The sequence below is a fragment of the Hydra vulgaris genome, chromosome 01 (genome assembly GCF_038396675.1).
Source record: "Hydra vulgaris chromosome 01, alternate assembly HydraT2T_AEP".
NCBI classification, from domain to species: domain Eukaryota; kingdom Metazoa; phylum Cnidaria; class Hydrozoa; order Anthoathecata; family Hydridae; genus Hydra; species Hydra vulgaris.
Genome location: NC_088920.1, coordinates 44,270,596 through 44,287,500, shown reverse-complemented (window position 1 = coordinate 44,287,500; position 16,905 = coordinate 44,270,596). Strand labels below are relative to the sequence as shown.

The following is a 16,905-nucleotide window of genomic DNA, read 5'->3' as shown; positions in this document are numbered from 1 at the left end:
TAGGCTGAATACCCGAGACTGCTGGTTCATCTAAACTGGACTTTATAGAATCAATTGCTTTACGAGCTAGATGTCCACGGAAATTTGCTTGAATAATAACTGCTGCTTTTTCAGTTTCTTCTAAACTGGCATGATTATCAACGTGAGTAACATCACCAACATTTTCATTTATAGTACCGTCGACTACTGCTTGAGAAATACTGTGACTTGATAACTCTATCATAGTTTGATGTTCTTGATTGTTATCAAGAACTTGACTTTGTGATAATGTATTATCTATCAAGTGTTTACTAGATAAAGCTTCTGCATTCTTAATAGAACTGGAACGCTTATTTATTTTAACAGTGGAACTTCGAGTAGAATTTACTAAACTTTCTTGGTTCATTAGCAAAGTATTATCCACAAGCGGTGCCTCATTTTGTATTGCAACATGTTTAGATGACACACCATTCTTTTCATGGGAAATAGAATTCAAATTGGAATTTCTCTTTGGTATAGAGTCTTTCCTAAAGGAAACATTTTGAGGCAAAACATCATTTTTTTCATCTTGAACAGAATCTTTTTTTTTCAAAAGTGCTGTAGAGTCTTTTCTACTAGTTTCGGAAATCTTTTCTGACGCTACAGGATTTTGCTGAAGAACTGATGTTTTTTTATGTATAGATAATTTTGGTTGAACAACTGAGTCTCTTTTAGGCAAAGCACAATCTTTAACAGATGCAGACTCTGACTTCGTAGAGGAATTCTTACAGCTTTCTACAATAATATGGATATCAAAAGTATGAGTTTCTCCAAACAATAGTAATAAAAATAATGATAATATTTATAATAATAATAATTATTAATACTAATAATCTAAATACAATTTTGCAAAGGTAAGTTTACATATGTTGAAGTGAAAATCAGAGCTGCTAAAATAATTTTTCTCTTATTATATTATTCATTTTTAGTTATAATTTTTAACTAATATTAATAAAATAAATAAGTCAAACTTCTACTATAATAAGATTATAACTATAGCTAATCATAAATAAACAAAATTATAAATTTGTATCGATAACTCTTTAAAGTAGGCAAATTAGTTGTCATCATAATCTAAAATTTATCTCTTTCATAACTAATAATAGAAACAACTACAACTCCTATATTGCAGTGGCTGCAAATATATTTGAAGTTTTATTTTTATATGAAATATACAATTCCTATATTAAAATAATTATTTGTAAGGTTAGATTTTGCATACTTTATAAACTGTATATCCTTGACTTGAACAAATAATAAATAATTAAAATAAAAACATAAGAAATAAATATATATATATATATATATATATATATATATATAAATATATATATATATATAAACTTTTGCTTTTCGTCTTTAATTTTTATCATAAAATCTAAATTTTATGTTTTTTTGAAAAAAATTAATTTAGAAGACCGGAATAAATTTAAAAATTTTAAAAAGTTTTTTTTTAATTAATAGATTGCCTGCCGAAACCGAAACCTCAGTTAATGTAGCAGCACTCCTCACATGTTTAACTATTTCTCAGTTGATGTAGCAACACTCCTCTCTAGTTTACCTATTTGTCAGTCGATGTAGCAGCACTCCTCGCATTTTCTACCAATTTGTTGGTCAATGTATGAAAACGGTAAAAAAAATAAAAATATAAACATTCTATTGATTTGCTTTATATTGGTTTTTAAAAAATAATAAAATTTAATTAGTTTCCTCAATTAAATTTAATGGTTTTTACATAAAGTGTACTTGACCTTGTCTCCTTTAAACAAATCAAATCAAAAGTTGATTATATATATATATATATATATATATATATATATATATATATATATATATATATATTTATATATATATATTTATATATATATATATATATATATATATAATCAAAAATTATATACTTAGGTCGTTAGGAAAGTTCCTAGAACTTCATCTGTAAAGATACAATGAGACACAAAATAATTAAATATTTATATATCATTTTAAACTGCGTTTAATTATGAACATTTTAAGTACTTGTAGAAATATTTTGAATGTTTATTAAAAAAGTTATTTAAATTTTATTATATACGTTAAAAAAAATAATTTTTTAATGGAAAAATTTGAATATCGAGTATATATTAAAACCCGTACTCTACTTGGAGTTTCAGCACAAGCCATACCCGATGAGTTGGTTTTAGTTCATGGTAACCAAGCTCCAAAATATAGTACAGTTGCCAAGTGGGCTACTTTATTTAAAGATGGTAGAGAGAGTCTCAAAGATGATCCTCGCACAGGGCACCCTCAAACCACGTATACAGCTAAGAATATTGAATGTGTGCGAGCCATTATTGAAGAAAATCCGCATGCAACACATGATATAATTGAAGCCCTGACATCGATTAATCATTTTACAATCAATGAAATCATTCACAATGCACTTAAAAAAAGAAAACTAACATCATGTTTGGATACCTCACGAGTTAACTGATCAAAATCGCAAGAATAGAGTTAAGGCATGTAAGGAAAATTTAGCCCTTTTCAGAAACGGCCCATGGAGACTATGTGATATTATTACAGGGTATGAGTCGTGGTTTTATTTGAGACAAGTTGGATACAAGTCGGCTAATGCTAGTTGGGTTGGTGAAGATGAAAGTCCAAGAACTATAGTAAGATGCGACAGGTTTCAGCCGAAAAATATGTTCTATATCTTCTTCAAAACAAAGGTGTTGTTCATTTGGGTTATGTTGAAAAGGGAGACACCATTACAAGCGAATATTATATAAAAAATTGTTTGAAACCTCTTATATGCGAAATAAATAAGCAAAGACCTAAACAGGCACTCAAATTTCAAATTCCTCCATGATAACGCTCGGCCCCATGTGACTGAAACCGTCACAAATTGTCTAAACCAAGCTAGAATTACAATAATTCGCCACTCACCAGACTTAGCTCCATCCGATTATTGGCTATTCGACTTGATAAAAAAAATCTTGATGACGATACCGATGTCGAAAGTCAAAAAACTTGCATAACGAAGCTACTTCAAAGTATATCCAAAGGAGAGTTTAAAAAAACGTTTGACAAATGGAAAGGATGCAACTTTGTATAGATAACGATGGATATTATTTTGAACATCTGATAAAATAAAATTTAAAAAACTCTTCTTTTTTTTTTTTAATAGGGGAGTTCTACGAACTTTCCTAATTACCTAAGTATATATAATCAAAAATTCTATATATATATATATATATATATATATATATATATATATATATATATATATATATATATATTATATATATATATATATATATATATATATATATATATATATATATATATATATATATATACATATATATATATATATATATATATATATATATATATATATATATATATATATATATATATATATATATACATATTTATATATTTGTATATATACAGTTTTATAATTGTTTTTGAATGTCACGATGTTTATTAAGAGTTTTTTTTTTTTTACAAAAAAAATAATGTATTTTTTACCTGATAATTGCAAAACACATGACACCTTTAGCAGTGAAAATTATGTAGTTATTTTTATTTAATCTTGTCAAAAAATCAATTATATAGCTCTGATATCATTTAGAGATGATGATATCATATATCATATATATATATATATATATAAATATATATATATATATATATATATATATATATATGTATATATATATATATATATATATATATATATATATATATATATATATATGTATATATATATATATATATATATATATATATATATATATATATATATATGTGTATATATATATATATATATATATATATATATATATATATATATATATATATATATATATATATATATATATATATATATACAGGGTCGGACTAGCTCTTTAACATGGACCAGGAAAACCATTAGTGACCGGCCTCATCAAATTGTAACAGCCTATTTACACTTCTTGTTTTTTAAAATGTCTTTTAATATTTATAATAAAAGGATGTGTTTTTTCTATAATCCAATTAACGAGGGGTTGTATCGGCAGAAGATCTCGCACCCAAATGAAACAGCTCAAAGTTTCTTCAAAAAAGGGACCTAGCTCTAATAAAAGTCTTTTCACATGTTTTTAGGCTTTGTTAAACTTTCTTAATTTTCAAGGAGATTTGGTTAAAAACGGCAAAAAAGTGTATTAAAATTTTTGGAGAAACTCATTACTCAAGGAGATAATCATTTTCAATCTTTTTGAGGTTATTTATTAAGTTTAAAGGAAGTTTTAATTATTTAAGGTTTTTATTGAAGAGCGGGAACCCTGTAACACATTAATAAAATAATACAACTAAAGGAACCATTATTTTTAACAAATAATGAGATATAATAATCTAAATTATTAAAATTTTTTTTAGTAAAGAACTATGTTTTACAATTTCATCAATAATGTTGTTTTGTTAATTCTTCTAAAATGTCGTTATTTAAATTCATTAAGATTCCAACATCCAAATTACAAGTGATAAACGATTCTGTAGACAATTTTTTATATAATTTATAATGTATTTATATAATTTATAAGGTAGAAAAACTTTTTTCACAGCCTACTCGGGTGCCTTTTATTAGAATGCTCCATTTATTATGCGTTTGTTAAACTTATTTCTGATGATTTAATTAACTGACAGAATATATAAGTTAAAAGTTGTAACTTAATGTATGCCTCAATAAACTAAAATGTGTATAGTAATAATTATAGTAACATATTACATAACAGGAGACCTGATAACGATATGATTAAATTTAAAAATACACAAATAGCATTGTGAGAGCCGAGAACATATCTGCAAAAAAATACAATTTTGATAACAAGACATATTTTCAGAAATATACTTTGTTGACGCTTTAGTGGTTTCTTCTTTAAATATCTTTATCTACCAGTTTTACAGTACTTGTGACACGTCATAAAGTTATATACTGTTATAATGTTTTATGCTTATTATTATTAAGATATGATGGAATTAAGAGTGGAAAAAATACTTTTTTTTACTATGTACAGTAACAGGTGGAAGCTGGCGGCCACAGTCACAAAAGTTGCCAGGCCTACCAGGAAATTTCCTGGTGGGTAAATCCGACCCTAATCTGATATTTTATGGTGAAAACTTAAAGGCGACCTCTTGCAGGGTCGCCTTTAAGTTTTTACCATAAAATGTCAGTTTTAAGTTTTCTTTAATTTTAAAGACTAGAAAAATTTTATTTTCATTTTTTAAATGTAATTATTTGATAGACTGTTTGACCCAACCAAACTCAAATCAGCTGATGTAGCAGCACTCCGCTGCGAGTCAGGCTATTTTTCAGTCAATCTAGCAGCACTGTTGTGAGTCAGGCTATAAAATAGTCAATGTAGCAACACTCCGCGCATGTTTTACAGTTAAAAAATAAAATAAAAACATTCTGGATGTTTTTTAAAATATTCTAGTCTTTTAATTTGTAGTTTTATGGTTTAATTACTTCCTGCAATTAAATCAATGCATTTTGACATAATCTAACCTTAATTTTGTCAGCTTTAATATCACAAACAAGCGAAGAGCCATTTTTTACCACAAACACATTTCCTTAGCCATAAACAATAGGAATATATATATATATATATATATATATATATATATATATATATATATATATATATATATATATATATATATATATATATATATATATATATATATATACATACATACATATATATATATATATATATATATATATATATATATATATATATATATATATATATATATAAATATATATATATATATATACATATATATATATATACATGCATATGATCATGCCATGGTAGGAAACAACTTTTCTTACAATTTTGCCAAGGTCTAAACTTGATGAAATTTATAATCCAGATGAATTTGGGCTGCCTTTTTTTGTATGCAGCTTAATAAGTCCCTAATATTTGATCTGAGACTTTCATCAGGAAAAAGCACAGTAAAATTTGTCTTCTAAAATAGCAGCATCAAATACAGCGGGTGATAAGTTTTATATGTCAAAAGAATATTTAAATCACCTCACTGCCTCAAAGGAGTAAAACACTAACCTAGCAGATACAGAAACCAAAATAAAAGCTGGACTGATAGTATGCTGTTCGAAAAGTAGATACAGAGTATGATATTTCTTAAAACAAAGTGAAACACATAATTTAGCATCACTTTTTTTTTTAATAAACCACAGTATATTAGCACAGCGAAGTACATTTAAATGCTATTAGTTGTGTCTTCCGCTTCGGAAAAACGGGTCTTAGAGTACACATTACCTATACTGCTATGATCTGCATATTTATTTGTCATTTTTACTATCATATATCAAGTTCATTAGTAAATAAGAGTTTAAAAACCTCCAGCGGATCATCTGGTGTTACAGACTCATGGACACCTGGATCACTATGAAAGATTTGCCTGCACATACCTGATACAGGCTTACTTTTTTTCCAACATAAATTACCAATAAATATATTTTTTTGTAGCCATTTGCTATCTTTCACTAGTTGGAACAAAAAAAGAAGGCTGGGTAACAACACTTTCATCGATTTCAGCATTTGACTTGTTTATAACATCATTACTGTCCTCTTTAGTGGATATCTGTGCCATCTATCATATCATTAAAATCACTAAAATCTGAAATTTCATTATTACTTTCCAACATAGAACTAACAATATCATCTGTGGAGTTCAGTTACACTAGCTTTTTTTTTTTACAACTTGCTATTTTAAAACAGTGTTTACTAATATTCAAACTAAATCAGTTACAGTTTTTTAAAACATAGCCATTATAAGCTTAAAATTTCCGTAGAAGAATGTTCTAGAATATATGATTGGTTTCACTGCTCATGGTTTGGTATTGTAGGTGTCACACCTCATCAAACAAATATTTGCGTATATATACGTCAATGCTGTTTTTCGAAAGTTTTATCATGCGTATATATACACCATTAACAGTTAAGGGGTTAACTGCACTCAAAGAACACAGTAACCTTATACTGCAATACATAATTGTTTATCAATTACAATTAAAACTAAGACTGAAAACTGTTTGAGACAGTGTAGAGACTTCCGGAATGGCGGACGCTTTTTTATAACAAACTTTATAAATAAATTTAAAAAAAAAAGAAAGATAAAGAAAAAAGAATAAAATAAGAAAAATAAATGAAATAAAAATAAAGAGAATGAAGAAAAGAAAAAAAAGATATAAAAAAGCAAAAACTAAAAAAAAAATTAAAAAAAAAATCAAACAAATTAAAAAAAGAAAAAAATTAGATAAGAAAAAGACAAAAAAACAAAGTTAAAAGAAAAAAAACATTCGAAAATGGAAAGTAATTAAAAAGAATTTTAAAAATATATAAAAATTGCTCCGTTTATGAAGAAAGGAAAAAGAATATTTTTTAAATTTTATTATTTTTGAAAGACTATATGTGTTTGCTTGATATGATTTACTTTTTTATTTTATTATTGTCATTTATTGAGAAAACTCTATATTTTTCGTGACTAAATGTTTGTGTGTAAGTGGGTGACACGTTTTATTTGTGAGTAATATTGAAAACTTTTTGTTTGTTTATTTATTGTTATTTTTTAATGAAATATTTATACTACTTTTATTTATATGATTATTGATATCAAGATTATTATATTTATTAAAACATTATTACTTTTTTATTGTAGTAATTGTTTAAGTTACATGGTAGGCTGTTACGTTTTGTCAGTACATAACTGTTTGAAACTTTCCTGTCTGTGCATTATATTAAATTGTTGTTTTAAAGTTGATATTGATTTATTATCATATAATTTTCTTATTATTCTTATAATTTATCATCATTATTATAATCATTGTTATTTGTATTATTAATGCTATTTCATGTTATTTACTTAAAATTAGTTTTTAACTATTTGTAAATGACCTCAATTGTAAGATCTTTTATCGAAAAAAATATATATATCGAAAAAATATATATTGTTTCTTAAAGATTCTCATTCTTCTGGTTGAAAGATCAAGAACTAGTAAAAATTAAAGCTTGTGAAATGAAGGACAATTTTATGGAAGATATTTCCCATCTTAATAGTTTGAAAGAGTTTTCATGATTACATGGGTGCCTAATTGCTGCCATGCCCAGGGCATCATAAAAGTTATCAGCAGCCCTGCCTATTACTACTACTACTACTACTACTACTACTACTACTACTAAAAAAGAAAAAATTCATTGAATTTTGGGAATGTTAAACCCTTTTGGAATTCTGTGGCATACATAGTGCCATTGGGCTGGCTAACACCCTGGCTATGCAGTAGCTTTGAGTAGGCTATGAAGTAGTTGTATGTAACTATATGCTTACATATAACAAGTTATTTTGTAGCAAGTTATACATTAGCTGTATAGTGGGCGGATAGCCTAATGGGTATGTAGTATGGGCTATTTAAAAGTTATGTAGCGGGCCATATAGTAACCATATAGCGGGCCATATAGTAGCCATATAGCCATGTAGCGGGCTATGTAGTAGTTGTGTTCTTGAAAAATGCAAGACTAATAACAGAAAAAATGAGGGGATAAGATGATAAGAGAGATAATGAATGAATAAGACAACACAACTTTTAATGAGGTATGATCAGAAGAATGAAAAAATAAAAAATAATATTAAAAAAACAAAAAGATATATTTAAGTATTAAGATGAAACAATAATATAAAATTACTTAAATAATACCAAAAAATTGTAAAAAGCAAAAACAATAAATATAATTAACAAAACATATATAAACAAAACACAAAAGTACACGACAACATAAATTATACACAAAAATACAACAGTATAAACAAGTATAAATAACAGTATAAACAATACACAGAATTACACAACAATATAAAAAAATAAACGAAAATACATGCCAATATAACCATTCTACAAAAATAAACAACAGTATAAACAATGCAAATAACATATATTTAAAAAAAAACACTTAAAAACTGTTCTTTTTGTTTTCTTTTAATAACGCATTGTAGTTTTCTACTTTCAAATGCATTAGGAACATTTTTTTATATTAAATTTGCTTTTAGTTGTTTTTTTACTTTTTTTTTCAATTTTTTACTTATAACCTTTAATATTTTCCTTCGCTTCAATTTTTTTCCTACACAATTTTCTTTATTTTCCTTTCCTCATTTATCTCGTTTTATCCTTAAAAAACTCTTCTCCTATTATTAAAACAGTTGTTGCTTTTAATTGAAAATAAATATCTTACCTCCTTCACGCAATGCAAGTCGATTTTTAAAATAATCAGCAGAAAATTTTAAAATGTCACTAGGCTGCTCTCGTAAAACTTCTCTTGCTAACCCTTCCAACAATGCTTGAAAACCTTCAGGTATTTTTAATCTTGTTGGAGCGTATTGAACAGACATATTCGCAATTTCAGCAGGTTAATACACAATTTATTTTCTGTTAATAGTGATTACGTGTGTGTATATGTATTTGTGTGTGTATAAAATGTAAGAGAGCTCTGGCTTCTTGGATTTGTAACTTCCTAACGCTTGATTAGTAACGGAACAATTAGGCTGTTTACATGATTTTTGAATATTTAATGTATTTCCATAGCAACATTCCGTGGCTCACCTATTAAGACAAAAAAATGTTATTTGTTAAAAATTACTTTTACAGTATTTCTTAAATTGAGTTTATTTTATTTTTATTATTATTTAGATATTTAATAAAATCAGTAAAACTGTAACAAATCAGGAAAAAAAAATTAAAGAAAAAAATTTATGTAAAAATTTTTTTTGCAAAGCTTTTTTCTAAGATGTGTATCCACGCCTCAAACGAAGAAATCAGTTTTCAATAAAAATCCTATCAATCAAAACTTGATTGATAGGAATTATATTTTGCCGTTAACGATTGATTTAAAAATAAACACCCATAAAATAATAAACTATTTGTATACTTTCGACGATTTTTTAACTGAGTTACCTCCCAATGAAAACTTATTCTCGTGAAGATAAAGACACATCTATAGTTTTAAACGTTGATGTTTTAACATCGTAAATAACATATGCATAGTATGTATATAAGCATACATACGCGTCCCCGGACGCATATTTAAAAACCCTATACATGCACTGAATAAGTTCATTAACTTAATGCTTTTCAAGAGTTTGCCGTCAGTCGGTTGTTAGTTTAAACGGTCGAGATATTTCCATAAAAAATCTTGTCTGCCATAGATAAACCATTAGATCGAATAAAAGGAAAACACCAAAAATCTTTCTGTGGACTACCAACTATCTTTTAAAATTTATTTAAAATATAGTATGCCATGGCCTACTTAAAGTATACTTTTTATACTTTAAGTAGGCCACGAAAATGCTTATCAAAATTTTATGTTATATAATTTAATATATATTTACAGTAAATAACCCAGCGGACATAGACGTCGCTGGGAAGTCTATACAACGTCTATACGAGGTATATATCCGTAGGACGCCCTTAAGACGTCCAGGGAACGTTCTGTGCCTGTTGGGAATGGAATCCTATTTTAAGCTTTAATTTTCAGACCTGTGAAATCTAAAGTTCTAAAATGTTATTTTTATGTAAGGACTTTGCTTGTTTCTAGAATTATTTTAACTATTACAAAAAAATTTAGACAAAAGAATATTCCTCAAGGAAATAGAAGAAAAAGAGCACCTACTACCAGCATATAACTTTTTTGTTTACTTTTACTTATTTAGTGGAGAACATAATAACTTTAAGTGAAAAAAACAAGTTTTTTATGAAATTTACGGATTAAACACTTTATACAAGTTCTAGCTCTTTTGATCCAAAGTCATATCCAAATTAAGGACGTTTTTAAATTTTATTTTAAACGATTTGAAACAAACCGACTAAGCGAAATCCTAAAGAAGTTCAAAAAGAGACTTCATAAAAGTTTTAAATTCTGTATGAACAAAAAAAAACTTTGAGGAATTTTTTCAAAACATTAGAATAAGTAGTTGTATTAAACAAAAATAAATTTTTATTTATTTCATTTCATTTAAAAACTGAGTTATAGATTTTTAAAGATGAGATTTTTATAAAAAAATTTTGATTTAAGTTTACAAATTCGCCTTTAACTACGTTGAGTATGCGCAATCTGATAAGATGATTTTTGTAAAAGAGGCGTGGGCGCGTTTGTTGAAATTTAAACAAATGTTGTATAATTGCAATAAAAAATTAAAACAAGCAGATTTTCAAGTTAACTATTAGACTAGAAATAAGCTTTAATTATTAGCAGCTAAAAAGATTTCGGTAAAAAATAATATAGATTTATTCTTTTTAGTTTTTTGAGAATACAAAACAATAATTTACACAACCCATGTGAATCTATATCCTCTAAAGAGATTTTGTTTCCCAAATTAAGTTTTTAGAAACCTGATCCTTAAAAAGGCAAACCAGTACTATAAAAGTTAAAAAAAATTAACCAACTTAAAATAAAGTATGGCATCATCATGGCATTGCATTGTTTTTCTAAAAATAAAAAAAATAAATTTACAAAAATAAAATTTATCAATGAACTTCAAAATGAAAAAAGCACACATCTCTATTAACTAACAAAGCTAAACCTCCCAATTAGTTAACTAATCAAGTGCTTTTTTTTTTTATAATTGCAATTAAATTGCGTGCTGTTCTTGCTGTTTAATGCATTTACAGTAGACTCTCAGTAGACTCTTGGTCTATCGAATTTATCGAACACTTATCAGAAGTCCTTGCTCATTCGAAGCAATTTTTATTTCCGGTGGATTTTTCTTAACAAACTCATGGAATTATCCTTCAGTTATTAGAAATTGAAGTTACTTAAAAGTTTTTGTTTATTTGAAATAATTAACTGGCATAAATGCAAAACGGTTTAAAAAACTGATATAATTGCAAACTGTCATAAGTGCGAACTGGTATAAGTGCACCAACAGGAAAACACTAACATAAGTGCAAACTTGTATAAATGCGAGCCTTTATAATTTGGAAAAACTGGCAGATGCAAAGTAGAATAAGAGCGCTAAGAGAATTTACAAACATGGGCACGAACCGGCATAAGTACAAATCTTTTGTTGCGAATCTTTTGGCGCACTTAAGCAAGTTTTTGCAAATTCTTCGGGCTCATGTATACCAAATTGCACATATGTCAATTTTTGCAATTGCTTTGCATTTATGAGACTTTTCACTTGTCTCAGTTTGTACTTATGCAAATTTGCACTTATGTCAGTCTATGCAAATTCTGTCTGCGCACTTTTACCAGTTTGCACATTTGCCGATGTTTGCAAATTCCTTTAGCGCACTTTATGCCGGTTTTTGATCCATCTCAGACAAAAAACTTTGACAAGTTTATAAACCAGAAGGTTTCTACTCTTAATTTTTTTTTCTTTAGCTCTAATCAAAAATGTAGATTGTTAATGGTACATTAGCAGTTGCATATCTTGCTATAGTTTCCTCACAATCAAGTGGGCTCTGATAAGTTTTTTGACCTAGCTTTTTTGCATTTCTTGACAAGAACATCAAAAATACAATTTATATACATATATATATATATATATATATATATATATATATATATATATATATATATATATATATTTATAATGGAAATACCAAAATGACGTGGAGCGTAATAAAAGAAGTTATTGGCAGAAAAAATAATGGAATAAGTATTTAACCAAAAAAACTCTTAGCAGATGGTAAAATAATATATGACAAGTCAATAGTAGCTGAAAATCTAAACAGCTTCTTTCTTAATATTGGCCTAAACTTAGCTGAAAAAATTTCATCAAGTAAATCATCGTATAACTCTTACTTAAAAACTTATGATAAAGTCTTGTACAAATTATAATAAGATATTAATGAGTTGCGAACTGCACGAGAAAATCTTAAAAACAACACAAATGTAGGTTTAGATAATATTAGCATAGATGTTGTAAAACCAGTTTTTCATATTATAGATCCTTTTTACATCACATTTTTAATCTCTTCAATCTGGTACAGTTCCAGAAAAATTAAAAAATAGCACGAGTCTTGCCTATTTTTAAGTCAGGTGATGATATGGTTTCTTCAAATTACAGACTAATATCAGTTTTACCATACTTTTCTAAGTTACTCAAACTTTTAATGTATAATAGACTAAACAGCTACTTAACATGTTGTACAATAAGCAATTTGGCTTTAAAAATAATCATTCAACTAATAACGCTTTGACCGAGTTAGTAACTCATGTAACCAATGCCTTCAATGATGACCATTTTACATAAGGAGTTCTTTATTGATCTGTCTGAAGCCTTTGACACTGTCAACCATGTCATTCTTTTAAAAAAATTTGAACATTATGGAATAAAAAACAATAATTTACTATGGTTTAAAGAACACTTATCAAACAGACAGCAATACATTCAATATGGAAATGTTAAAACGACAAAAAGTATAATAAAATGTGGAGTTCCTAAAGGGTCGCTCTTAGGACCGTTACTGTTTTCTCTTTATATAAATGATCTATTTCTTACCTCGAACTTATTAAATTTTATTTTATTTGCGGATGACTCCAATATGTTTTATTCTCATAGGGATATTAAAAACCCTCTTTAAAGTAGTTAATGAAGAAGTAAACAAAGTAAACGAATGATTTATTTGTAATAAACTTTCACTGAACATTAACAAAACTAAGTTTATTCTGTTTCACAAACCAACCAAAACAGGAAACCTTCCTTTAAATTACCCAATCTTAAAATTAATAATATAAATATTACTAGACAAACAACTGTAAACTTTTTAGGTGTTATTTTTTCGACGAAAAGTTATCATCGAGAAAACATATAAGCACTCTTGAAAGAAAACTTTCAATAAACATTGGAATGATGTATAAAGTAAAACCATTTTTAGATATAAGATCTTTAAAAAGTATATATTTTTCCTTTATACACAGTTATTTAACTTACGGCAATATTGAATGGGCAAGCACCAGCTTCGCTGAGTTAAAAAAAATTAGTCTAAACAAAAATATGCACGTAAAATTGTATTTGGATCAACAAAAACTGTGCCTTGTGAGCCACTTATACATAAAATCAATGCATTAAATGTGTTTAAAATCAACATATTCCTAGTCATACAGTTTATGTGTAAATTAAAGCATGGACTGTCTCCAATGATATTCTATCCTTATTTTAAAGATGTAAGCGGTAAATACCCCACCAGGTTTTCAAAAAATAATTTTGTAACTCAAAAATGTAATCTAAAGTTATGTTCTTATTCTATTCAGTACCGAGGACGAATTTTGTGGAAAAACTTTCAGCAAGTTGTTAATATTAAAGAAAAAACATTAAGACGTTAATTAGTACTTACGGATTTTAATAAAGTAGATTTTCTCTGTCACTTTTAGAAGTTATTAAACTAAATCAGCACCATAAATTTAAAAATCTAGATTATTTAACAAAGGAGCAAAGTCAATATTAAAAACTTCAATGTCTTTATCAAGCATTCAGTGTAATATTTACTTTTGAAGTTACTTACAATTTTTTTAAAATATATTTTATTGCAACAGAGATTTTATCATTTTAAATTCGAATTATTTCGAATATATATATATATATATATATATATATATATATATATATATATATATATATATATATATATATATATATATATATATATATATATATATATACATATATATATATATACTTTTTTGTTTCTTGACATTTTAAAATTGTCTTTTATTTTAATGCTGTTTCTTATATATTGCGGATATTTACAAGCGTTACTATTGGGGCTTGGTGATTAGGCTAATTTATGCCTTCTTCTTACTCCAGCCAATTTAATTTATAAAAAATACTATTTTATATTTTTGTACTTTTTAAACATTTTTAAACGGCGAAATAAACTAACTAACTAACTAATATATATATATATATATATATATATATATATATATATATATATATATATATATATATATATATATATATATATATATATATATATATATATATATATATATATATATATATATATATATATATATATATATATATATATATATAATCTTTGAAAGTCGTTTTCTTGTTATACGTTAAAATATGGGTAGAATTCAATAAATACGGCTGCGTATAAACTTTTTTTTTAAATATATATCTTTTTTAATAATATAATTATTTCGATATTTCGCTGATCTATCGTGATCAGCGTCATCAGGTATAATAAATAAAATAGTTACAAAGAAATCGTTATAGTAAAAACAAACCGTTAAATAGATAACACTAAAAAGCCAAAATATAATACAAAAAATTTTTCTTAAATAACTGACGTCAGCAGATTTTATTAAAAAATGGCCTCCATGTTTTAGTTGTCACGTTATCACCGTCATCCTGATTGAGAACCACATCACCATTTCTCAACTCCTGTTGAACCCTAGCTTTGCTTATTTCGAGTGACTCTCTGATTTTCCGAGTTTGATATTCTGGGGCTACAGATAATGTTTTGGGGTGCAACCAATCAAACTTACCATGGCATGTTTTGGAATGTTCAGTCGCACCCGAACTGGACCATTTTTCTTTTAAGCTGTTTTTCTGGTGTTCAATACATCTCAATATCACCTTCTTTTTAGTTTCACCAATGTATATCGAACCGCATACATTGGTATACGCTGGTATACGCGAGGGTTTGCGTTTAGTGGTAGTTTAGTTTTATTTTTGCAAAAAAGATTTTTTAAATTGGGAGTTGATGTGAAAATAACCTTTATGTTTTGTTTTCGAAATTCTTTACGAAGTTTTGGACCAACAATTGGTACCCAAGGTAGTTTTATAAAGGGTTGGGTATCTAATGGTTGACATGTGGTGTTTTTTGAACCGTTTTTTAAATAGTCTTTAGTAATATTATTTAGAATGTTCTTGTCGTGGCCATTTTCAACAAATATGTCTATTAGAAAATCAATTTCTTTTTTAAGGTGTTTTTGAGAGCAAATTCTTTTTGCACGACATAAAAATCCTTTGAAAACGCCAATAATAATGTTAGGATTAATGTTCAAGTTAGGTTTAAGTTGAACATTTGTAATAGCTTCTTTTCGATGTATTTGAAATTCATAAGCTCCAGAGCCTGTGTTCGTAATATTAATATCTAGGAAATTGAGTTGTTTGAGGTCGTTTTCAAGTTCCACTGTGTATTTTATGGCAGGATGTTGTTCATTAAGGATGTTCAGGAACATTTGTTGTTGTTTTATTGAAGCGAAGCGAGCGTGACAATCATCTACATATCTCTTGTAAGTTTTTGGTTCGGATGTATAAACACTTGCTATGTTAAGGGCCTTTCATTTTATATTTTGTAAAAATGCTTCCGCCATAACAACCATTAAAGATAAACCTATAGGACCTGAATTAGGTATTACTCGGATATTGTTTTCATATAAAAAATAGCATATACTTAATGAAAGTTCAATTAATTGGTTCAATTAATGTCTGCAAGAGTAAGTTTAGTTCGAGTTTTTAAATCATCAACGTCAGCGTTCAATATATCAATAATAACCGGAATTGCTTCGTCAATGGGTATAGATGGATATAAATTGACTATATCCAATGAAACTTGAACTTCGTTAGGATCTATTATCCCTTGCTTAGCTTCATTTACAAAACTATTAGAATTCATAAGTCTACTTTTATTTTTGTTCAGAGTCGGTTGAATAATTTTAACAAGATAATCAGATGTTCCATAAGGTGGTGTGTTAATTGTTTATACAACGGGGCGCATTGGGTAATCTTTTTCTGGTTTGTGAGCTTTAATCATTTTGTAAGTCCTTGGTGGGTTACAATCTGATGGATACATTTTAAAGTATGTATTTGTGTCTAGCTTACCTTCTTTTC

At 26.9% G+C, this 16,905-nt stretch overlaps 1 protein-coding gene across 1 annotated transcript in view; it reads right to left on the bottom strand.

Annotated features, from left to right (window-relative positions):
* The window catches only part of LOC100198255 (uncharacterized), an 11,411-nt gene extending 1,742 nt beyond the window's left edge, over window positions 1-9,669 (bottom strand). The window contains exons 1-2 of the mRNA XM_065788294.1: window positions 9,291-9,669; window positions 1-753 (exon numbers count right to left, since the gene is read on the bottom strand). The exon at window positions 1-753 is cut by the window's left edge and continues 1,742 nt beyond it. Coding sequence (XP_065644366.1) covers window positions 1-753; window positions 9,291-9,447 — 910 coding nt within the window. The 5' untranslated portion in view covers window positions 9,448-9,669. The remainder of the gene's footprint in view (window positions 754-9,290) is intronic.
* Window positions 9,670-16,905: the final 7,236 nt, after the last annotated feature.